Below are 25,557 nucleotides of genomic sequence, written 5' to 3' on the forward strand. Positions count from 1 at the left end.
ACTTGAAGGGACTGCCTGGTTTTCCCCCGTCTTCCAAGTTTTCTGCCTTTGATGGGGTGCAGCCTTACCACTTTTCTTTCTTTTTTGTTTAAGACACAAAATACGAAGTTTGATTTAAATACTCTTGTTAGTATTTATTTTTATTGTGCTTTAGGTAAAAGTTTACAGAGCAAATTAATTTCTCATTGAACAGTTAATACACAAATTGTTTTGTGACATTGGTTGCCAACTCCACCATGTGTCAACACTCTCCCCTTCTCCACCCTAGGTTCCCTGTTTCCATTTGTCCAATTTTCCTGTCCCTTCCTGCCTTCTTGTCTTTGCTTTTGGGCTGGTGTGCCCATTAGTCTCCTATGTATGAATGGAACTATGAAGCACATTCGTCATGTGTGTTATTGGTGGCCCTGTTATTGTTGTTAGGTGCCATTGAGTTGGTTCTGACTCATAGTGACCCTAAGTACAACAGAATGAGACACTGCCTGGTCTTGTGCCATCCTCAGGATCGTTGTTATGGTTGAGCCCATTGTTGCAGCCACTGTGCCAATCCATCTCATTGGGGGTCCCCCTCCCCTTTGCTGACCCTCCACTTCACCAGGCGTGATGGCACCCTTTGCTGGTCTCTCCTGACAACATGTCCAAAGTATGTGAGATGAAGGCTCGTCATCCTCACTGCCAAGGAGCATTCTGGCTGTACTTCCTCCAGGGTGGCCCTATAGACCTGTCTAATCTTTGGCCAAGGGTGAACCTCAGGAGTGACTTCTGTACTGAATTAAAAGGATGTCTGGGGGCCATACACTTTTCTCCAGTCTCTGTCAGATCAGCATGCCTGATTTTTTTTTTTTTTTTGAGAATTTAAATTTTGTTCTACATTTTTCTCCCACTCTGTCCAGGACCCTCTATTATGATCCCTGCCAGAGCAGTTGATGTATTCTTGTGACTTTCCTATAGCTATTTTTAGTGGAAAATATTTGAGTTTTCCTTCTCTCACAGGTTTCTGCCTTAAGCAGGTTCCAGCTTTTGCAGGTTTTGATGACTATGGCTGTGGCCACGGCCCTGTGGGGAGTCTGAGCTGGAGTGTGAATTGATACTGTTCTGGACAGCAACTGGGCCCACTATAAAATATTATGTTGGGTATACTATGTCCGTGGACACGCAGGAGATTACTGGGTCGTTAAGCATGAGCCTGTAAAGGAGTGTTAACTGACATGGAGGGGACTGCCAGCATCCTGATGAGAGGACACCAGGTTAGGAAGCAGTCCACCCCCTCAGGGTGCTGAGTGTGAACACAGTCAGTGTGAATGAGGATTAATTCCCATCATTTGTGGGGACACCTAACCCTGGGGTCACATGCAGGCCCTGGGCATAACAGGCTGTGAGCCTTCAGCCCACTTGCAGTTGGATGTGCGCTAGGGTGGAGGTCAAGGGTCAGAATTTGAGTCAAGCTTTTCAGCTTAGGTGTGGAAAGGTGCAGAGTAACATGGCAAGGCCACGTTTAGGTTCTGTCCAGAGGCCCCACGTGCAAATTCCTGCCTCCAAGACTTTGGTGGCTTCCCGGCTTGCTAGTGGGCAGGAAGCCGCCACAGTCCCTCTGGTGGCTCCCACAGAAATTGGCCGTTTCTCTTTGTTCTACTCGGCTGGGCCAACTCGGCTCTCCGCTGCTGCCCGGCCCCACTCGGCTTGTTCCGTCCCTGCCCGGCCCCACTCGGCTCTCTCCGCCGCTGCCCGGCCCCACTCGGCTCTCCGCCGCTGCCCGGCCCCACTCGGCTCTTTCCGTCACTGTCCGTCTCCCCTCTCGGCCCACTCCGCCACTGCGGGCACCATTCGGTTCTCTGTGTCATTTTCTGTCACTTTGCGGTTCAGTTGTTTCCGCCATTTTCCGTTACTCCTTGCCTCTCCATTTCCACTCCGTTTCATCTCAGAGTCCTTCACTCTCTCCATCGCCCATCTGCGCTTTTGGTGTCTGAGACTCAGCTCTCCAGCCTTTTTCTGCCTCTCCCGCCACTGCTTGTCCCCACTGGTTGTCTGTCTGTCCTTTGCCCTTTGTCTCTCCATCATATGAGTTTGATTAGCCGTCTCTTCGTACGTCTCTCTTCGTACGTCTCCGTTTCTGGCCACCAATCTCCGACTACGCTCGGCTCTCTTCGTCACTTTCCGTCAATTCTCGTCCTTCTCCGTCAAGTCTCGTAATTGTTCGGTAATCTCCGTCACTCGCGTTGCTCTTCTGCGTTCTCCGTCAGTTTTTGTCATCCAGTTAGGTTCAAGGTCCCTTCTTTTCGTCACTGTCACCACTTTTCGCTACGCTCTAGCTAGCTCTCACATCGTGGTCTCCTCATTCCTCTTCTCTCACCCTCGACCTCCATTCCTATTACTTCTCGATGACTGTTAGTCTCCGATCAGGCCAAGGTCCCCTAGACGACAATCCGCCTGTTACTCCGCTGGTCTCCATCACCAGCTGCGGCTCTTTCCGTACCCCGCCCCCCCCGTTCGTTATGCTCCGTCACTTTTCGTCGTTCTCCGGTGAGGCTCGGCTCTCTTCGTCTGCCTTCTGCTTTGTCAACGTCTGTTTTTGTCATTTTCCGTCAGTGCTCGCCACTTTCCGTCAGTCTCCGCCACCCTCCGAGTGGGCTCGGGTCTCTCCGTCATTCATCGTGCATCGTCGTCGGTCTCTGTCTCCTGAGTGCCGCCTCGGGCAGGTCAGGGGTGCGCTAACACCTGTGTTTTCCACTCTCAGCCGTCTTGGGTCTGCCGTGTGTCCGTCTGGCCATTCCTGGCCTTTGCAGCGCTCTGCCCTGTAAGGTTTCTCTCAGAGAGCTGTCCCCGTGAGGTCACCGAGCTGGGCTGTCCCTCACCCTGGCCGCTGTGGTGGGACGAGGGGCCTCGGTGGGGTTCGCGCCCGCGCTCCGTCTGCACTGGGAGGACCGTTGTCCCCTAGGCTGCTCTCCGTCTGTAAATTCATAGCATTTTCTGTTTTCTGCTTTAAGCAGAAATTCGTGCTTGGGATACGAGTAAGGAATACCTTTTCCCACTTTATCTTTTGTCTTTTGAGTTTGCTGAGATGTTTGCCCGCACTCTTTTATTTTGTCGAAAGAAAAAAATCTCATAACAGAGTCAGAGTTCAAAAAGGTTTTCCCATGGTTGGTAGAGGGTCGGCGAACGAGGGGAAGACCCGCGAGGACAGGGACGGACACTGGCTGCAAGGACGGGAGTAACCATAGCAACGTTTGTGACGATGGCCCAGGGGAGCGCAGGGTTGGCCCTGCCGTGTGGGGGCGCTGTGGGTCGGACCATGGTCCAGGGCAGCGCAGTGCCGGTCCTGCTGTGTGGGGGCGCTGTGGGTCGGACCATGGCCCAGGGCAGAGCAGTGTTGGTCCTGCCGTGTGGGGGCGCTGTGGGTCAGACCATGACCCAGGGTAGCGCAGTGTTGGTCCTGCTGTGTGGGGGCGCTGTGGGTCGGACGATGGCCCAGGGCAGAGCAGTGCCGGTCCTGCCGTGTGGGGACGCTGTGGGTCAGACCATGACCCAGGGTAGCGCAGTGTTGGTCCTGCTGTGTGGGGGCGCTGTGGGTCGGACGATGGCCCAGGGCAGAGCAGTGCCGGTCCTGCCGTGTGGGGGCGCTGTGGGTCAGACCATGACCCAGGGTAGCGCAGTGTTGGTCCTGCCGTGTGGGGGCGCTGTGGGTCGGACGATGGCCCAGGGCAGAGCAGTGCCGGTCCTGCCGTGTGGGGACGCTGTGGGTCAGACCATGACCCAGGGTAGCGCAGTGTTGGTCCTGCTGTGTGGGGGCGCTGTGGGTCGGACGATGGCCCAGGGCAGAGCAGTGCCGGTCCTGCCGTGTGGGGGCGCTGTGGGTCGGACGATGGCCCAGGGCAGAGCAGTGCCGGTCCTGCCGTGTGGGGGCGCTGTGGGTCGGACGATGGCCCAGGGCAGCGCAGTGTTGGTCCTGCTGTGTGGGGGCGCTGTGGGTGGGACGGTGGCCCAGGGCAGAGCAGTGCCGGTCCTGCTGTGTGGGGGCGCTGTGGGTCAGACGATGGCCCAGGGCAGCGCAGTGCCGGTCCTGCTGTGTGGGGGCGCTGTGGGACGGACCATGGTCCAGGGCAGCGCAGTGCCGGTCCTGCTGTGTGGGGGCGCTGTGGGTCGGACGATGGCCCAGGGCAGAGCAGTGCCGGTCCTGCCGTGTGGGGACGCTGTGGGTCAGACCATGACCCAGGGCAGAGCAGTGTTGGTCCTGCTGTGTGGGGGCGCTGTGGGTCGGACGATGGCCCAGGGCAGAGCAGTGCCGGTCCTGCTGTGTGGGGGCGCTGTGGGTCGGACGATGGCCCAGGGCAGCGCAGTGTTGGTCCTGCTGTGTGGGGGCGCTGTGGGTGGGACGGTGGCCCAGGGCAGAGCAGTGCCGGTCCTGCTGTGTGGGGGCGCTGTGGGTCGGACGATGGCCCAGGGCAGCACAGTGTTGGTCCTGCTGTGTGGGGGCGCTGTGGGTGGGACCATGGCCCAGGGCAGCGCAGTGTTGGTCCTGCTGTGTGGGGGCGCTGTGGGTGGGACCATGGTCCAGGGCAGCGCAGTGCCGGTCCTGCTGTGTGGGGGCGCTGTGGGTCGGACGATGGCCCAGGGCAGCTCAGTGTTGGTCCTGCTGTGTGGGGGCGCTGTGGGTGGGACCATGGCCCAGGGCAGAGCAGTGTTGGCCCTGCTGTGTGGGGGCGCTGTGGGACGGACCATGGCCCAGGGCAGAGCAGTGTTGGTCCTGCCGTGTGGGGGCGCTGTGGGTCAGACCATGACCCAGGGTAGCGCAGTGTTGGTCCTGCTGTGTGGGGGCGCTGTGGGTCGGACGATGGCCCAGGGCAGCGCAGTGTTGGTCCTGCCGTGTGGGGGTGCTGTGGGTCGGACGATGGCCCAGGGCAGAGCAGTGCCGGTCCTGCCGTGTGGGGGCGCTGTGGGTCGGACGATGGCCCAGGGCAGAGCAGTGCCGGTCTTGCCGTGTGGGGGCGCTGTGGGTCGGACGATGGCCCAGGGCAGAGCAGTGCCGGTCCTGCCGTGTGGGGACGCTGTGGGTCAGACCATGACCCAGGGCAGAGCAGTGTTGGTCCTGCTGTGTGGGGGCGCTGTGGGTCGGACGATGGCCCAGGGCAGAGCAGTGCCGGTCCTGCTGTGTGGGGGCGCTGTGGGTCGGAGGATGGCCCAGGGCAGCGCAGTGTTGGTCCTGCTGTGTGGGGGCGCTGTGGGTGGGACGGTGGCCCAGGGCAGAGCAGTGCCGGTCCTGCTGTGTGGGGGCGCTGTGGGTCGGACGATGGCCCAGGGCAGAGCAGTGCCGGTCCTGCCGTGTGGGGACGCTGTGGGTCAGACCATGGTCCAGGGCAGCGCAGTGCCGGTCCTGCTGTGTGTGGGCGCTGTGGGTCGGACGATGGCCCAGGGCAGAGTAGTGTTGGTCCTGCCGTGTGGGGGCGCTGTGGGTCGGACGATGGCCCAGGGCAGCGCAGTGTTGGTCCTGCTGTGTGGGGGCGCTGTGGGTCGGACCATGGCCGAGGGCAGAACAGTGCCGGTCCTGCTGTGTGGGGGCGCTGTGGGTCGGACCATGGTTCACGGCAGAGCAGTGTTGGTCCTGCCGTGTGGGGGCGCTGTGGGTGGGACCATGGCCCAGGGCAGAGCAGTGTTGGCCCTGCCGTGTGGGGGCGCTGTGGGACGGACCATGGCCCAGGGCAGAGCAGTGTTGGTCCTGCCGTGTGGGGGGCGCTGTGGGTCAGACCATGACCCAGGGTAGCGCAGTGTTGGTCCTGCTGTGTGGGGGCGCTGTGGGTCGGACGATGGCCCAGGGCAGCGCAGTGTTGGTCCTGCCGTGTGGGGGCGCTGTGGGTCGGACGATGGCCCAGGGCAGAGCAGTGCCGGTCCTGCCGTGTGGGGGCGCTGTGGGTCGGACGATGGCCCAGGGCAGAGCAGTGCCGGTCCTGCCGTGTGGGGGCGCTGTGGGTCGGACGATGGCCCAGGGCAGAGCAGTGCCGGTCCTGCTGTGTGGGGGCGCTGTGGGTCGGAGGATGGCCCAGGGCAGCGCAGTGTTGGTCCTGCTGTGTGGGGGCGCTGTGGGTGGGACGGTGGCCCAGGGCAGAGCAGTGCCGGTCCTGCTGTGTGGGGGCGCTGTGGGTCGGACAATGGCCCAGGGCAGAGCAGTGCCGGTCCTGCCGTGTGGGGACGCTGTGGGTCAGACCATGGTCCAGGGCAGCGCAGTGCCGGTCCTGCTGTGTGTGGGCGCTGTGGGTCGGACGATGGCCCAGGGCAGAGTAGTGTTGGTCCTGCCGTGTGGGGGCGCTGTGGGTCGGACGATGGCCCAGGGCAGCGCAGTGTTGGTCCTGCTGTGTGGGGGCGCTGTGGGTCGGACCATGGCCGAGGGCAGAACAGTGCCGGTCCTGCTGTGTGGGGGCGCTGTGGGTCGGACCATGGTTCACGGCAGAGCAGTGTTGGTCCTGCCGTGTGGGGGTGCTGTGGGTCGGACGATGGCCCAGGGCAGAGTAGTGTTGGTCCTGCTGTGTGGGGGCGCTGTGGGTCGGACCATGGTCCAGGGCAGCGCAGTGCCGGTCCTGCTGTGTGGGGGCGCTGTGGGTCGGACGATGGCCCAGGGCAGCGCAGTGTTGGTCCTGCTGTGTGGGGACGCTGTGGGTCGGACCATGGTCCAGGGCAGAGCAGTGTTGGTCCTGCTGTGTGGGGGCCCTGTGGGTCGGAGGATGGCCCAGGGCAGCACAGTGTTGGTCCTGCTGTGTGGGGGCCCTGTGGGTCGGAGGATGGCCCAGGGCAGCACAGTGTTGGTTCTGCTGTGTGGGGGCACGGCGGGTCGGAGCCGGCAGTACCACACCCAACAACAGCAACAGTCGTTTAAACTTGCCTCAGAACTGTCTATATCGCATGTTTTTAGTTTCTGTGAAGAGCTGACAAGTTTAAGTTTGGAAGACATTTTCTTTCTTTAACAGTTTTAAGTGTTAGGTTTATGAGTCTCTTCGTGGCTTCTGCGTTTATTACATACTTGGAAAGGCCTTCTCTAGTCTGGGAATATAAAATTTTTATCCCTTGACTTCTTCTACTTTTATCCTTTGTTTTTACATCTTTGATCCATCTGGAATTCTTTTTGGTGGAAGGCGTGAGGGTACAGAACTAGTTTTTCTCTAGGTGGCCACCATTTTTTCCTGAATACCATTTATTGAAAAGTCCCCTTTTCCAAACTATGTGCACTATTACCTTAAAACCAATCATATACTAAAACCGTGTTTGTTTTTTTTTAGGTATATATCTGTCCTGTTTGTTTTCTTAACCTGTCTGTGAATGCATGCACGAACACCATTCCAAGCTACATGGTTTTCCACGCTTTTAAGAAATCAGGATGCTTCTAACAAGTCTTGTTTTAAATTGCACTGTTTTTCCTTAGTGGTACATGAAACAATGGTGTACCGCATAATAGATAAAGTCTTTGATTCAATGTGTTTTACTATTTGGTAGGCCTTATCACAACTCATTGCCCTTCTTTTTTTTTCCCAGGGTTTTCCCAAGTATTCTTGTTCAATTTTCCATATGAAATTTAGAATCAGACTATCTTATTACGAAAATAAATCCCAAAATGTGTTTTTAGGTGGGGTTGCATTAGATGATTGGTTAATTTAGGGAAAAGTGACACTTATATGACATTTAACCTTACCATTAAGAACGTTGTGTGCCTTGCCAATAATACAAATACTTGCGTCGTGTGTGTCCTTCAGGAGGGTATTGAAGTTTCCTTTATATTAGTTTAGTAACCATTTATTGTCTACTTTTTTTTTATGGGACAGGTCCTGTTCTAGCATTGGGGATATGGCCATACACACAGAAGACAAAAATTTCTGTCCTCAGGTCTTTGCCTAACCTAAGATTGTGAAGATATTCTCCTGTGTTACGTTCTAGATTGTTTTACCTTTCACTTTTAGATCCACAATTCACTTAGAATTGATATGTTTATGCCTTATTTGATTCCATATGAATATTCAGTTGATTAAGTACTATTTACTGAAAAAGGTATTTTTCTTCACTGCTCACCGGCGCCAATACTATCATAAATCAAGTTCATATTTGTGGGGATCTAGATATATTTTGAAGATAGAGTCAACATTATTTTTTAAATCAGATCTGGAGTTTGTGAGAAAGAAAGGAGCCAAGGATAATGCCAAGGTTTTGACTTGAAAAACTGGAAAAAGAGAGTTGTCATCAACTATGATGGAGAAGATGCTGGGAGGAGCAGGTTTGGGGCAGAAGTTACAGAGTTCAATTTTGGACATGCTGAATTTGAGACTCGACGACGGCGCTGGGTTGGTTTTGGAATTTGAGACTCCTCTTAGATATCTGTCTTAGGCTGGGTTCTCTAAAAAAAAGTTCTCTAGAGAAGAAAAATCAGTAAAGCAACTGTGATAAAAGTTGTGTCCTCTGGGTACTCCACATGTGGGTCTGTGGGTCTAACCTGATAAATCCACTCTGGCATGCCAATTTCCCTAAGCCTTTGGATACCTTCTTGTACAATATACCAAGGCAGGTCTGGTACTTCAACTTGATTTAGTGTAGGCCACCATGTAATCCATGCTTCAGCCACCCAACCAAATAAACTATTAGATCCTTTCCTAACTTCTTGACCTGAAACATGGAATGAAGAATCTGTGCTTAGTGTGCCCATATCGATAAGCTCAGGCTGACCCATCTTTATGTTCCTTGCACCATTATCCCACACCCTTAATAGCCATCCTACACATAGTCCCCACGTTTCTGTTGGTACCTATTAGAAAAGTCAAGAAATTATCTTGGAGTGTAGCGTACCGCCTCCTGGTCACACTTTGTACTTCACCTTTTGGGGCTTCTTGGGACTTAAGTCTAGTTATAGGTCTAGAAGCCAAAATGGCTAGTGGGGAAGTGTTTTGAGAACACTCAGCCCTGTATTGTAAAGCATCTGTCTCAGGCAATGCCCCAGGAAATGACTCAGACAAGGGCTCCTTAAATGCAGCTGGGTTAATCTCATTAGATGGGAATGGGGGAGCTAATGGTTTTACTGGGGAGGGTGGTTTAGCAGGCAAACACGGAGTAATCTCTTCAGATGGGAGTCAGAGGGCTGGTTCTCTTGGCGGGAGAGATTCAAGGGAATGTATAGGCTCAGTGTCTCCAGCTTCCTGATTATCTGCCCATATGTCCCCACCCCAAGTTTCAGGATCCCATTTCTTCTGAATGAATGCTCTCACTTTAACTTCAGACACCTCTTGAGGTTGACAATTAGCATTATAATTATAATTGGTGTTATAATTCAGCCACTCTTACAATAAGACTTTGGGTTTGGTTTTCGGTAATATCAGCTCTGTTACTACAAGAAATAAGGCTTTCTTTCAAAGCACAAGTGCAAATTTTGAGGTTGTTTTTGCAGCACTTGAGCTTTGACTCTGAAGCGCTGAGTGCATCTCTTTCTTTCACCAGTTTGTCTACCAAAAGTAGGACCAGACAACCAACCAGCTTCCTTATACTTCTCATTGTGACAAAATTGTAGCAAAGTGTCCCACATGCGATCACCTGGAGCCCGGTCTTTCACCAATACCTGATCTTTTGGCAGTGAGATTTTGTGTATTTGTATTGCCACCTCATGCTATGGATTAGAGTGCTGTTTTTACTACTGGAAGCAGAACCATCAACATCTTTAAGACTAACCAGACTTTAGAACCAATTTAGAAAATTCATCCTTACAATTTTCTTTCTCTAGAACCACTCTTGGTACCAAATAACTTAGGCTGGGTTGGCTAGAGAAGCAAAACCAGTAAAGCATATAAATGGATATATATCAAAACCAAAACCAAACCCAGTGCTGTTGAGTCGATTCCGACTCATAGCGACCCTGTAGTACAGAGTAGAACTGCCCCATAGAATTCCCAAGGAGGACTTGGCAGATTCAAACTGCTGACCTTTTGGTTAGCAGCCGTAGCACTTAACCACTATGCCACCAGGGTTTCCAAATGGATATATAGAGAGAAATTTATATTAAGGAAATGGCTCACACGGTTGTAGAGGCTGGAACGATCCAAGTCTGTGGGTCAGAATAGAGGCTTCTCCTGATTCACGTAGCCACAGGGGCTGGTGAACCCAAGATTGGCAGGTCAGAGAGTAGGGCTCTTGCTCATAGACTTTGAAGACCGGTGAATCCCAGGATCGGCAGGCAAGACCATCGGTAAGCTGCTAGCTCAAGTTCCAAGAACCAGAGTTCAGGTGAACAGGAGGCAGCTGCAGTATACAGTGCGAGCAAAAAGCCCCCAAGCCTTGCCAGAATGTCCGCCCGTATTCGATGCAGGCCAGATGCCCAAGGAAACTTCCTTTCAACCAATTGGCTCCTCACAGCAGATCACATCATGGGGGTGATCACATATCTGATCTCAACAAGGAAGTGACCACAATATTATAGGACTGCCAAATCACTGAGAATCATGGCCCAGCCAAGTTGACACACGATCTTAACCTTCACAACATCCAAGTGGAAATATTGACTAGGCAGATTAATATACAAATATCGAGTTATAGCTCTGTAAAATATTACCTTTACAAAATTAGTATCTTAATGCTTTTTAAATTTGAATTATTTTGTCGAAGTTAATTCTGTCGTTATTTCCTTGACAATATTTAGCTGTTTTATCTTTTTTTTAACTTTATTGAGGTATACTTTGCATATAATAAAATGTATCCTTTTAAAGGGAACAGTAGGTTTTTTCATTCCAGACAAATATATACACACATGAAAGCATCACTATAACCAAAATATAAAATATTTCATCACTCCAAAAGATTCCCTTGTTCCCCTTCCCAATCACCCTTCCCACCAACCAGTCAACCAATGATGGGCCTTTTACTATTACAGGTTGCATTAGCCTTTCCTGGAATCATGCAGAAATAGTCGTGTAGTATATATTGTCTTGGGTCTGGCTTGTGTTGCTCAGCATGTTTTTGAGATTCATGGATGTTGTGTGTGTCGCTATTTCATTCCTTTTTATTGTCAAATAAATTTATTGTATATCATAAGTTGTTTATCCAGTCACCTGTTGGATGTTTGTTATTTTTTTTCCCAGGCTTTGCTATATGAATTAAGCTGCTATGAATATTCGTGTAAAAGTCTTTGTGGGTACATGCTTTCATTTCTTTTGGGGAAAAACCTAAGAGTGGAATTGTGATACCGCATGGTAAGTGTATGTCTAACTTTTTAAAGAAACTACTCAGCTGTTTTCCAAAGTGGTTGTACCATTTCACACTCCCAACAGCAGCGTATGAGAGCTGCAGTTGCTCCAAAGCCTCACTGACACTTGGTATTGTCCATCTGTTTAATTTCAGTCATTCACGTGGCCGGTAAACAGCCATCCCTACCTGTGAAGCAGATGCGGACCACACTATTCAAAGACTCTGCAATGGAATCTTACAGGAGAAACTAAAAAATATGAGTGGATAACCAGAGCCTAACTCCCAGGGGAGCATACGCTTAAGAAAGGCAGTTTGTGTCCTAAATGTGGCAGCTCCCCAGAAAGGTACCTCCCATTTAAATGAATGTTAAATTATAAAGTTGGGAGGGGAAAAAGCCCAGACTGTTGTAAAAGACCCCAGCCCCACAGTTAACCTTTCTTACTCATCTTTTTGAGAAAGAAAACTGACAGAAAGCTGCAGGTGACAAAGAAGATCCGGGGCAGGAGAACTCCAGCCTGATGTTTTTGTTACCACTTGGCTGGCCTTGCTGGATCTGGACAGTCGTAGGTATGGTGCCAGTGACAATGGATATGAGGAGACACCTCCTAAGGGGTTCCTGCATGGCCCTCACAGTGTGGTAGGAGATGTTCTAGGATGGAACAAGGTGTACAAAAGAAAACCTGCCGAACCATCCAGAGATGAATCTGGACAGATGGCTGCAGTTAGATGTGGTGAGGATTGAAGTGGTTGCCATGTAATAATTATGTGGCTGTGGAAGGAGGGCAACCACTCTGGCTGGTGGGAAGGAAGACCTCAGACTCTGGGTGGTCAGAGTGCGGGGAGGGACCATTATCCTCACTTGACCCTCACCTGCAGGACACCTGGCCCCATTTATCATGTCAGAATGATTTAGCATCCTGTGCCAAACCACCTCAACTACCCTCAACACAACTACTGGATGTCTATTCTATTGGGAGACTTTAAACAGGAGGCTGCTAACTTTGGAGGTTGCTGGCCTCTGCCCCAAACAACAGAACAAGATTAATTTTCTGGATGCTGATATGGTTCCCTTAGGCTCATCTTCACACTATGGGTAGCCTGTGGGGTTTCCTCTCTCTCACATTGCTAGATTTGTCATGCCCCACTTAACTCCATTGATAAAAACTTAATAGAATTGGACTCTGAGGGCCAAGTTCAGCAAAATACTGCTGCTAAGGTGACGGCAGCTTCTTATGTGACTGTCAGGTCTATACTCTCTAATATAAGTGGTAATGGACAACCACAGCCCTGGACTGCCTGCTGGCCAGTGAAGACAAAGTGTGTGTGATTACCAACACCCCTTGCTGCACCTGGATTAACAGCACATTTCACTGGTTTAGCCCCAGACAAGAGCCTGGCTAAATCCCTCACCAAGTGGACCTGATCATCCTACTGAGAGGTCCAACGTTCCCTAAGACCAAAAACAGGATTTCGTCTAAGCCACTGTCAGTGCAGTTAATTAGGGTATCTGATGAGGTGACCTATGTTTCTTAAAAGATTCCTTAGCTGGATATATGAAAGTTTGGGGTTTGGAGCTGAAGGGGAACGTAACCATATCAACCTTGCAGCACGTATCCACAGAGGCCACGTAGACATGGTACAACCAGGAGTCCGAACAAGAACTTGGCAGAATTCCCTGTATCCCTCCCAGGAATGAAGCAAGATAGGCTATCTTGGGAGGAGTTGTCACAAGGCTATTTCTCGCTCATCTCCCTGCTTTGTGGGAGCTCATATGAGGCTGTTTCTCACTCACCTCCCTGCCTTGTGGGAGCTCATATGGGGCCATTTCTCACCTCCCTGCCTTGTGGGAGCTCATATGAGGCCGTTTCTCACCTCCCTGTTCTGTGGGAGATCATACGAGGCTGTTTCGCACCTACCTCCCTGGTTCTGGTGTGGCATGGTACTTTCCACCTCGCTCTCTTAATGTGCAGCTGTAGGCTATAAAGCCACCTAGCTGCAGAACAGTATTGCCTCCTCAGCAACACAGCTTCACACCTTTCGTATCGTCTGCTATCCAGCCCCTTTGGCTTGGTGGTGGTCTGTGGGTCAAGGGATTCGGGGAGCTAACACTATGCTCACTTGGCTCATGCTGTCCGTGTAAGCAGTGAACCGTCTCAATTCTTCAGTCTCATTTTCTTTCTCTCTTAGTTATCCAGTGCTGATATAACAGAAATACTACAAGTGAATAACTTTGTTGGTGCTGTTAGGTGCGGTCAAGTCGGTTCCGACTCATAGTGACCCTATGCACAACAGAACGAAACACTGCCTGGTCCTGACCCATGCCTACAATTGTTGTTATGCTTGAGCTTGCTGTTGCAGCCACTGTTCCAACCCACCTCATTGAGGATCTTCCTCTTTTCCGCTGAACCTGTACTGTGCCAAGCATGATGTCCTTCTCCAGGGACTGATACCTCCTGACAACATGTCCAAAGTATATAAGACGCAGTCTCGCCATCCTTGCTTCTAAGGAGCATTCTGGTTGTACTTCCTCTAAGACAGATTTGTTTGTTCTTTTGGCAGAGTATGGTATATTCAATATTCTTCTCCAATACCACAATTCAAAGGAGTCAATTCTTCTTTGGTCTTCCTTATTCATTGTCCAGCTTTCACATGCATATGATGCGATTGAAAATACCATGGCTTGGGTCAGGCGCACCTTAGTCTTCAGGGGGACATCTTTGCTCTTCAACACTTTAAAGAGGTCCTTTGTGGCAGATTTGCCCAATGCAGTGCGTCTTGTGATCTCTCGACTGCTGCTTCCATGGCTGTTGATTGTGGGTCCAAGTAAAATGAAATCCTTGACAACTTCAATCTTTTCTCCTTTTATCCTGATGTTGCTCATTGGTCCAGTTGGAGGATTTTTTTTTTTTTTTTTTTCTGTATGTTGAAGTGTAATCCATTCTGAAGGCTGTGGTCTGTGATCTTCATTAGTAAGTGCTTCCAGTCCTCTTCACTTTCAGCAAGCAAGCTTGTGTCATCTGTATAACACAGGTTGTTAATGAGTCTTCCTCCAATCCTGACGCCCTGTTCTTCTTCATATAGTCCAGTTTCTTGGATTATTTGCTCAGCATACAGATTAAATAGGTATGATGAAAGAAGACAACCCTGATGCACACCTTTCCTGACTTTAAACCAATCAGTATCCCCTTGTTCTGTCTGAACAGCTGCCTTGTGATCTACATAAAGTTTCCTCATGAGCACAATTAAGTGTTCTAGAATTCCCATTCTTCAGTGTTATCCATAGTTTGTTATGATCCACACAGTTGAATGCCTTTGCATAGTCAATAAAACACACCTAAACATCCTTCTGGTATTCTCTGCTTTCAGCCAGGATCCATCTGACATCAGCAATGATATCCCTGGTTCCCCGTCCTTATCTGAAACCGGCCTGAATTTCTGACAGTTCCCTGTCAATATACTGCTGCAGCCATTTTTGAATGATCTTCAGCAAAATTTTGCTTGTGTGTGATATTAATGATTTTGTTCTATAATTTCCACATTCGGTTGGATCACCTTTCTTGGGAATAGGCATAAATATGGATCTCTTCCAGTCAGTTGGCCAGGAAGCTGTCTTCCATATTCCTTGGCATAGATGAGTGAGCACCTCCAGCGCTGCATCTGTTTGTTGAAACATCTCAATTGATATTCCATCAATTCCTGGAGCCTTGTTTTTCACCAATGCCTTCAGAGCAGCTTGGACTTCTTCCTTCAGTACCATCGGTTCCTGATCATATGCCACCTCTTGAAATGGTTCAACATTGACTAATTCTTTTTGGTATATTGACTCTCTGTATTCCTTCCATCTTCTTTTGATGGTTCCTGCACCATTTAATATTTTCCCCATAGAATCCTTCACTATTGCAACTCAAGGCTTGAATTTTTTCTTCAGTTCTTTCAGCTTGAGAAATGCCGAGCGTGTTCTTCCCTTTTGGTTTTCCATCTCCAGCTCTTTGCACATGTCATTATAATACTTCGCTTTGTCTTCTCGAAAGGCCCTTTGAAATCTTCTGTTCGGTTCTCTTACTTCATCAATTCTTCCTTTTGCTTTAGCTGCTTGATGTTTGAGAGCAAGTTACAGAGTCTCCTCTGACATCCATCTTGGTCTTTTCTTTCTTTCCTGTCTTTTCAATGACCTCTTGCTTTCTTCACATATGATGTCCTCGATGTCATTCCGCAACTCATCTGGTCTTCAGTCACTAGTGTTCAGTGCGTCGAATCTATTCTTGAGATGGTCTCTAAATTCAGGTGGGATATACTCAAGGTCATATTTCGGCTCTCGTGGACTTGCTCTGATTTTCTTCAGTTGAACTTGCATATGAGCAATTAATGGTCTGTTCCGCAGTTGGCCCCTGGCCTTGTTCTGACATGATATTGAGCTTTTCCATCGTCTCTTTCCACAGATATAGTCAGTTTGATTTCTGTGTGTTCCATCTGGCGAGGTCCATGTGTATAGTCGCCATTTATGTTGGTGAAAGAGGGTATTTGCAATGAAGAGGTCATTGGTCTTGCAAAATTCTATCATTTGATCTCCCGCATTGTTTCTATCACCAAGGCCATATTTTCCTTCTTCTTTGTTTCCAACTTTTGCATTCCAATCGCCAGTAATTATCAATGCATCTTGATTGCATGTTCGATCAATTTCAGACTGCAACAGCTGATAAAAATCTTCTGTTTCTTCATCTTTGGGCTTAGTGGTTGGTGTGTAAATTTAAATAATAGTCATGTTAACTGGTTTTCCTTGTAGGTGTATGGATATTATCCTATCACTGACAGCGTTGTACTTCACGATAGATCTCAAAACGATATTTTTGACGATGAATGCAACAGCATTCCTCTTCAAGTTGTCATTCCCAGCATAGTAGGCTATATGATTTTCCAATTCAAAATGGCCAATACCAGTCCATATCAGCTCACTAATGCCTAGGATATTGGTGTTTATGCGTTCCATTTCCTTTTGGATGATTTCCAATTTTCCTAGATTCTTTGGTCAGCTGTAGGCTATAAAGCCACCTAGCTGCAGAACAGTATTGCCTCCTCAGCAACACAGCATCACACCTTTCATATTGCCTGCTGTCCAGACCCTTTGGCTTGGTGGTGGTCTGTGGGTCAAGGGATTTGGGGAGCTAACACCGTGCTCACTTGGCTCATGCTGTCCGTGTAAGCAGTGAACTGTCTCAATTCTTCAGTCTCATTTTCTTTCTGTCTTAGTTATCTAGTGCTGCTATAACAGAAATACTACAAGTGGATGACTTTAACAAACAAATTTATTCTCTCTCATAGTTTAGGAGGCTAAAAATCTGGATTCAGGATGCCAGCTCCAGGGGAAGGCCCTTGTCATCAGTCTTCCCCTGGTGTAGGAGCTTCTCAGTGCAGGGACCCTGGGTCCAAAGGACATGCTCTGCTCCTGCCTCTTGTTTCTTGGCAGTAGGAGGTCCCTCTCTCTCTACTGGTTTCTCTCTCCTTTTATTTCTCAAAGGGGATTCACTCAAGATACAACCTAATCATGTAGATTGAGTCCTGCCTCATTAACATCATAGAGGTTAGGACTTATAACGCATGGGATAATCACATCTGATCACAAAATGGTGAACCACCACACAATACTGGGAATCTTGGCCTAACCAAGTTGATATACATTTCTGGGGGACACAATTCAATTCACAACACTGACAAAATCTAAGATGGTCTGGCCAGCCTAGCAGGTACTGCTCCTTAGGGATTTCGTCATAGCCTGACACCCAGCTCCCATTTGGGGCCCATCCATCCAGTCACATGGACAGATGGTCACTGCAGAGCGTGGTGGGTGTGAATGACTTCGTCTGTTTCGGTGTTGGCCCAGAAAAGCCCATCTGAGTTTGAGGACCTGTCTGGAAGAGTCCCATACCAGATCCTCCTTGAGAAGCTTTTACACGCTTTGTCTTTCAAGCCCTCCCATCATGATGTTGGCTTTTCTTAAAACCTGTCTCAACTGGCAGCTTCCATTTTCTCCCAACGAGGGTTAGGGCTGCTGTGTGAACGTTGATTCAAAACCAGCGTGAGCCAATGGCAGAAAAACAGGTCACAGGTGAGTGGAGCCTGCACAAACCTGAAGACTCCTGCGGTCCCAGGGCACTACCCACCAGGCTGCTCCTTAATCCATCACTGCTCTGGGGCCTCAGAAGGACAGAGCTTCCTCATCAGTCTGACAGAACAAGTCAGCAGGTGAATCCAGGAGAGAGCTGTTAGCCCAACTGAGGGCTGAGCTTCTGCAGAGTCAGAAGTCCCAGGGGTGATCTAGTATGAACAGGACGGTAGGTACGTGGGGTGGAGTTATGAGCCGGACACCTGAGTCCACATCCAAATTTTGCCAAAAACTGGCTCTTAGTTCTTGGGCAAGTTATACATACGTAAATACATTAAGACAATTAAAAATAACTAACAATAAATTAATCAAATTTTTAAAATAAAAAAACTTTAAAAATAAAATAAAAATACATAAAAATTAAAATATGTAAAATAAATAAATTAATAAATAATAAAATATACAAATAAAGTGAATATAAAATAAAAAACTAAAATTAAATTTTAAATAAAATATAGATAAAAAGAAATAACAAATAAGAAAATAAATGTATAAAGTAAAGTAAATGTTAGTTGTTGTTAGGTCCCCTTGAGTCAGTTCCGACTCATAGCGACACTACGTACAACAGAACGAAACACTGCCTGGTCCTGTGCCATCCTCACAGTTGTTGCTGTTTGAGCCCATTGTTGCAGCCACTGTGTCAATCCATCTTGTTGAGGGTCTTCCTTTTTTTCATTGATCCGTTACATAAAATAAATACATGTATATATAAAACAAAAAATAAATAAATGAATAAAACATAAAATTAAAAATTTAAGCAAAAATAACAAAATAAAAATTAAAAAAACCTTAACATTGAGTAAAAAAAAAATAAAAAATGAATAATACAATGAATAAGACAACAAATGAATTTACAAACTAAAATAAATATATAAAGTGAATACACTTAAGATTAAAATAAATAAAAAAATGAATAAATATACGTTTTAAGTAAAATACACATAAGTAAAAATAAATAAAAATATATAAAGTGAATATCAATAAAATTAATAAATAACAAATGTATAAGTAAAATGATATGTAAAAAATAAAATAAAAATAAATGAGTAAATATAACAAAATGAATAAATAAAAATTTTAAAATAAGTAATAATATACATACAAAATAAAATTAAATAAGTAAAAATATTTTTAAATGAAGTAAATCAATTTTAAATTATTTGATTAACAAAATAAACAGATACACACCCATGTATATATTCAATATACATATTCTAACTCTCTACTTCCATTTCCCTTTCTATTGTGTTGTTCTTAGGTGCCGTCGAGTCAATTCCAACTCACAGTGACCCTATAGGACAGAGTAGAACTGCCCCATAGGGTGTACAAGGAGCGGCTGGTGGATTTGAACTGCTGATCTTTTGGTTAGAAGCCAAGCTCTTCACCACCATGCCGCCAGGGCTCCTTTCTGTTGACATGGCCCTATATAGTCGAACCTATCTCCCTGGCTTGAGAAAAACGTGGTAATCTACTTCAGTAAAGATTGTCGCTGTGTACCATTGAGTCGATTCCGATTTTGGAACCAACTCAGAGAGCCTGTATGATGGAGTAGAACTCCTCCATACGGTTTCCTAGGCTGTAATCTTTATGGGAGCAGATCCCCAGGTCTTGTCTCCCTCAGATCAGCTGGTGGCTTTGAACCGCTGACCTTTAGGTCAGCAGCCGAGTGTTTAACCACTGGATCACCAGGAGTCCTTCTGTAAAGATGACAGCCAAGAAAACCCTATGGGGCAGCTCTACTCTGTCACACGGGATCGCCGTGAGTCAAAAATGTACTCTACCACACCTAACAACAACAATCCCTGGCTAATTCAGATTTTAAACAATTTAATATAAACTTTTTAGAACAGTGAACAGGCAGAGTTTGTGCTTAATTAATTAGCTGTCTATAGTTCACCAGCTGTTGAGGTACTGAGTGGAAATAATTTTCAGAAGTTGGCAATTCCTGCCCACCTCCCAACACTGAGGGTCAAAATGGACAATTGCATTACAAGCCCACCCACCCGCTAATCTCACTCTCCACTTACCTGGCAGATGGCAGCAAAGTGCTCCTCTCTATTCAGCGCACTTATCCAAAGGTCCACCTTTCATCCAGAACTTGTTCTAACTTCCCCATCTCACCTTGTAAAGTGTCCGAAGAAATCAGCCCTTTTGGTATGTCCTTTAAGTCCTGTGAATTCAAGTTAACAAGTAGATGTTCCAGCAATCTTTGATTTTTTTTTTTTTTTTTTAATCAAGCATTCTGAGTGCATATTTTAACTGAGACACGTCCTCAGGGAGATTTTTAGTACCTTCCTTGGATAAGTTAAAAGCTTTCCTCATTTTAAACCACTCAGTATTCCCTTGTTCTGCTCCAACGACTGCCTCCTGGTCTACGTACATGTTCCGCATGAGCACAATTAAGTGTTCTGAAGTTTGCATTTTTCACAATTTATCCATAATTTTTCACGATGCACCCAGTTGATAAAACACAGGTAAACATCTTTCTGGTATTCTCTGCTTTCAGCCAAGATCCCTCTGACATGAGCAATGACATCCCTCATTCCACATCCTCTTCCGAATCCGGCTTGAACTTCTGGCAGTTCCCTGTTGATATATTGCTGCAACAGCTTTTGAATGATCTTCAGCAAGGTTTTACTTGTGTGTGATATTAATGATACTGTTGGATAATTTCTGCATTCTGTCGCATCACCTTTCTTTGGAATGGGCAAAAATATGGATCTCTTCCAGTCAGTTAGCCAGGATGCTATCTTCCAAATTTTCTTGACACAGACAAGTGAGCACCTGCAGTGCTGCATCTGTTTGTTGAAACATCTCAATCTGTATTCTGTCAATTCCTGGAGCCTTGTTTTCACCATTCCCTTCAGCGCAGTTTGGACTTCTTCCTTCAGTACCATCCATTCCTGATCATATGCTACCTCCTGAAATGGCTGAACATCGACTAATTCTTTTTGGTACAGTTTGACTCTGTGTATTCCTTCCAACTTCTTTTGATGCTTCCTGTGTCGTTCACTATTTTCCCTGTAGAATCCTTCGATATTGCAACTCGAGGCTTGAATTTTCTCTTCATTTCTTTCAGCTTGAGAAATGCTGAGCTCATTCTTTCTTCTAGGTCTTTGGACGTTTCATTATAATACTTTATTTTGTCTTCTAGAGCCACCCTTTGAAATCTGTTCAGCTCTTTTACTTCATCATTTCTTCCTTTTGCTTCAGCTGCTCTACATCTAAGGGCAAGTTTTAGAGTCTCTTCTGACATCCATTTTGGTCTTTTCTTTCTTTCCTGTCTTTTTAGTGACCTTTTGCTTTCTTCATGTATGATGTCCTTGATGTCACTCATTCCACAATTCATCTGCTCTTTGGTCATTAGTGTTCAATCCATCAAGTCTATTCTTGAGATGGTCTCTAAATTCAGGTGGGATATACTCAAGCTCATATCTTTGCTCTTGTGGACTTGCTCTGATTTTCTTCAGCTTCGATTTGAGCTTGCATATGAGCAACCGATGGTCTGTTCCACAGTTGGCCCCTGGCCTTGGTCTGACTGATGATATTGAGCTTTTCCATCGTCTCTCTCCACAGATGTAGTCCATTTGATTCCTGTGCATTCCGTCTGGTGAGGTCCATGTGTTTAGTCGTTTATGTTGTTGGAAAAAGGTATTTGCAATGAAGAAGGCTGTCAGTTTGTCATACTGTGACCCCACATGTCTGTCAGTTTGTTGTACTGTGGTGGCTTTCGTGTTGCTGTGATGCTGGAAGCTATGCCATCGGTATTTCAAATACCAGCAGGGTCACCTATGGTGAACAGGCTTCAGTGGAGCTTCCAGACTAAGGCGGACTAGGAAGAAGGCCCTGGCGGCTTGCTCCTGAGAAAACTGGCTGGTCAAAATCTTACGAGCAGCAGCAGAAGATTGTCAGATATAGTGCTGGAAGACGAGCCCCTCAGGTTGGAGGGCACTCAAAAGGCAGTTGGGGAAGCGCTGCCTCCTCAAAATGGTGACTTTAATGACGTAGATGGAGTCAAGCTTTCGGGACCTTCATTTGCTGATGTGTCACATCTCGAAATGGGAAGAAATAGCTGCCAACATTTATTAATAATTGGAAGGGGGAATGTATGAAGTATGAATCTAGGAAAACTGGAAATCATCAAAAATGAAGTGGAACGCATAAAGATCAATATCCTAGGCATTACTGAGCTGAAATGGGCTGGTATTGGCCATTTTGAATTGGAAAATCAGATGGTCTACTATGCTGGGGATGACAAATTGAAGAGGAATGGCATCTCACTCATTGTCAAAAAGAGCATTTCAAAATCTATCCTGAAGTACAACACTGTCAGTGATAGGATGATATCCACAGCCTACAAGAAAGATCAGCTAATAAATTATTCAAATTTGCACACAAACCACTAATGCCAAAGATGAGGAAATTGAAGATTTTTTACCAACTTTTGCAGTCGAATTGATCAAACATGCAGTCAGGATGCACTGATAATTACTGGTGATTGGAATGTGAAAGACGGTGTCTTAGTCATCTAGTGCTGCTATAACAGAAATAGCACCAGTGGATGGCCTTAACAAAGAGAAATTTATTTCTTCACGGTAAACTAGGCTAAAAGCCCAAATTCAGGGCGTCAGCCCCAGGGAAAGGCTCCCTCTCTCTGTCGGCCTTCTCATCAATCCTCTCCCAAACTAGGAGCATCTTTGTGCAGGGACCCCAGGTCCAAAGGACACGCTCTGCTCCTGGCACTGCTTTCTTGGTGGTAGGAGATTCCGTCTCTCTACTAGCTTCTTTCTTTTATATCTCAAGAGATTGCCTCAAGACACAATCCAGTCTTGTAGATTGAGTCCTGCCTCACTAACACAACTGCTGCCCATCCTCCCTCATTAACATCATAGAGGCAGGATTTACAACATACAGGAAAATCACACAATACCGGTGGCCCAGTCCAATTGATACACACATTTTTGGGGGAACATAACCAGGCGCTCCTTGGAAACTCTATGGGAAAGTTCTATTCTGTCCTATAGGGTCGCTATGAGTCAGAATCGACTCGACGGCACTGGTTTTTTGTAACCGAATCCGTGACAGGATTGGTAGTTGGAAAATATGGCCTGGGTGATAGAAAGGATGCTAGAGATAGCATGATAGAATTTTGCAAGGTCAAGGACTTCTTCATTGCAAATACATGATTCATAACTTGTGTTAAATTTGCCAACCCTAGGTCCATCCTTTGCCCTCTCTCAACAAGAGAACTCTCCTGAAATCTAATGGGTCCTCAGAGATACGCAACCAGGACAATACGTGAACCTCAGTCTTCAGGTCTTGGTCCCACTGGCTCCCCACGCACTGAGTCTTCCCACAAACTGCTGTAACCGGTGAGGTTTCTGAGCCCACCTGGGCAGAATCAGCAACGTCTTCCTTGAGGTCCCTTACCTGAGCCTTCCACTGAAGACACATTTCGCCCTGTGTAAGTGGCCTCTGCTTCTTTCTGGGTGAGAGTTGACTTCCACAGGAGAACAGGGTCCAGGAGGAGCATCAGGAGGCAGGGCACCATCTCTCCCCACCAAGTCTCTCTGTCTAGCCTCAGGCCTTTTACAATGACTCCTAGAAAAGTTACCCTTCCAATGACTCCATCCCCAGGAGGCCCCTGGAGCTTCCCCTGTCTGAGTCCCTGTCCCAGGCAAACAGTCCCTTCAACAGGCCTTCCCTCCTTGCAGCCCCTGCCTCCGTCTCAGCCCATCCCAGAACCTAATTGGGTCCGAGGTTACCTGCCCAGCATCATACCTGCAGCCCCTGGTCCCCACAGGAATCCCAGGACACAGGACCTGCAGGATTCTAGGAAGTCTTCAGTCAAGCCCTGCAGCCCTGCCCCCTCTCCTGAGGCCCCGCCCTCCCGAGACCCCGCCCCTCCCGAGGCCCCACCCAATGAGCTGCCTGACTGGCAGCCGTTTCCATGGTGACTGTAAACAGCCTCCGTCCCAGCTGCCTCTGCTCCCTTTGCGGCTGTCTGGTGCCCTTTCTGGGGACTGGGGCCCGCAGGGAAAGAGAGACCCAAGTGTAGGAGTGGGTTGGCTGCAGAGCTGTCTGGGGGCCAAGGCTGAGAGTGGGGAGACTCCCAGGTCAGAAAGGTGTCTGACAGCCAGTAGACAGGGCACCACGGACGGGAAGAACAGAGGAGTGGGGTCTGCTCAACACAATGACCCTTCACCCAGACAAATATCCGCACTAGCACCAAAAATAAATGAAGTCATAATAAAAAAAGTCACCTGAATGGCTCAGGGCACTCCTTGCTGTCACTACTGTCTGGCCCAGAGAGAGGGGCCCCAAAGATGGAAGGTGCTGAGTCCCTTAACCTCTGGGGGAGGGAACCCGCCTCAGACCATGAATTCATCTAGGGGCGATCCCATGAGCTTCTACTGAGATAAGACAGTAACACGTTGGCGGTTATCAAAGCAGCTGCTACTCTCTTAACGCGCACTCTCTCCTTCCTGAGGAAAAAAAAAAATGAAATAAACTGTAGCACCAGGGTTGGCGGTCACCATTAAGACGGGCTACACGCAGGTCCCTGTTGTATCCTCAGCGCATGGAGCACCTCGCTCAGGTACTGTATCGTCAGCGCATGGAGCACCTCGCTCAGGTGCTGTATCCTCAGCGCATGGAGCACCTCGCTCACGTTCTGCATCCTCAGCGCATGGAGCACCTCGCTCACGTGCTGCATCGTCAGCGCGTGGAGCACCTCGCTCACGTGCTGCATCGTCAGCGCGTGGAGCACCTCGCTCAGGTGCTGCATCGTCAGGGCGTGGAGCCCCTCGCTCACGTGCTGCATCGTCAGGGCGTGGAGCCCCTCGCTCACGTGCTGCATCGTCAGCGCGTGGAGCCCCTCGCTCACGTGCTGCATCGTCAGGGCGTGGAGCCCCTCGCTCACGTGCTGCATCGTCAGCGCGTGGAGCCCCTCGCTCACGTGCTGCATCGTCAGCGCGTGGAGCCCCTCGCTCACGTGCTGCATCGTCAGCGCGTGGAGCCCCTCGCTCACGTGCTGCATCGTCAGCGCGTGGAGCCCCTCGCTCACGTGCTGCATCGTCAGGGCGTGGAGCACCTCGCTCACGTGCTGCATGGTCAGGGCGTGGAGCATCTCGCTCACGTGCTGCATCGTCAGGGCGTGGAGCACCTCGCTCACGTGCTGCATCGTCAGGGCGTGGAGCCCCTCGCTCACGTGCTGCATCGTCAGGGCGTGGAGCACCTCGCTCACGTGCTGCATCGTCAGCGCGTGGAGCCCCTCGCTCACGTGCTGCATCCTCAGGGCGTGGAGCCCCTCGCTCACGTGCTGCATCGTCAGGGCGTGGAGCCCCTCGCTCACGTGCTGCATCGTCAGCGCGTGGAGCCCCTCGCTCACGTGCTGCATCGTCAGCGCGTGGAGCCCCTCGCTCACGTGCTGCATCGTCAGCGCGTGGAGCCCCTCGCTCACGTGCTGCATCGTCAGGGCGTGGAGCACCTCGCTCACGTGCTGCATCCTCAGGGCGTGGAGCCCCTCGCTCACGTGCTGCATCGTCAGCGCGTGGAGCCCCTCGCTCACGTGCTGCATCGTCAGGGCGTGGAGCCCCTCGCTCACGTGCTGCATCGTCAGGGCGTGGAGCCCCTCGCTCACGTGCTGCATCGTCAGGGCGTGGAGCCCCTCGCTCACGTGCTGCATCGTCAGGGCGTGGAGCACCTCGCTCACGTGCTGCATCGTCAGCGCGTGGAGCCCCTCGCTCACGTGCTGCATCCTCAGCGCGTGGAGCCCCTCGCTCACGTGCTGCATCGTCAGCGCGTGGAGCCCCTCGCTCACGTGCTGCATCGTCAGCGCGTGGAGCACCTCGCTCACGTGCTGCATCGTCAGGGCGTGGAGCCCCTCGCTCACGTGCTGCATCGTCAGGGCGTGGAGCACCTCGCTCACGTGCTGCATCGTCAGCGCGTGGAGCCCCTCGCTCACGTGCTGCATCGTCAGGGCGTGGAGCCCCTCGCTCACGTGCTGCATCGTCAGGGCGTGGAGCCCCTCGCTCACGTGCTGCATCGTCAGGGCGTGGAGCCCCTCGCTCACGTGCTGCATCGTCAGGGCGTGGAGCCCCTCGCTCACGTGCTGCATCGTCAGGGCGTGGAGCACCTCGCTCACGTGCTGCATCGTCAGGGCGTGGAGCACCTCGCTCACGTGCTGCATCGTCAGGGCGTGG

General features: G+C 49.1%; 1 protein-coding gene and 1 long non-coding RNA gene across 2 annotated transcripts; both read left to right on the forward strand.

Moving 5' to 3' along the window:
* Positions 1 to 3,229: 3,229 nt before the first annotated feature.
* Positions 3,230 to 5,752, forward strand: LOC126068896 (uncharacterized PE-PGRS family protein PE_PGRS54-like). Its single transcript, XM_049871582.1, has one exon. It carries the CDS (start codon positions 3,230 to 3,232, stop codon positions 5,750 to 5,752), a length of 2,523 nt encoding a protein of 840 aa, XP_049727539.1.
* Positions 5,753 to 11,090: 5,338 nt separating this feature from the next.
* LOC126069239 (uncharacterized) lies at positions 11,091 to 23,908 on the forward strand. The gene is made up of 3 exons (XR_007515890.1): positions 11,091 to 11,537; positions 11,653 to 11,760; positions 22,572 to 23,908. It is a non-coding gene; the product is annotated as an uncharacterized LOC126069239 (long non-coding RNA).
* Positions 23,909 to 25,557: the final 1,649 nt, after the last annotated feature.

This window comes from Elephas maximus, chromosome X (assembly GCF_024166365.1).
Source record: "Elephas maximus indicus isolate mEleMax1 chromosome X, mEleMax1 primary haplotype, whole genome shotgun sequence".
NCBI classification, from domain to species: Eukaryota; Metazoa; Chordata; class Mammalia; order Proboscidea; family Elephantidae; genus Elephas; species Elephas maximus.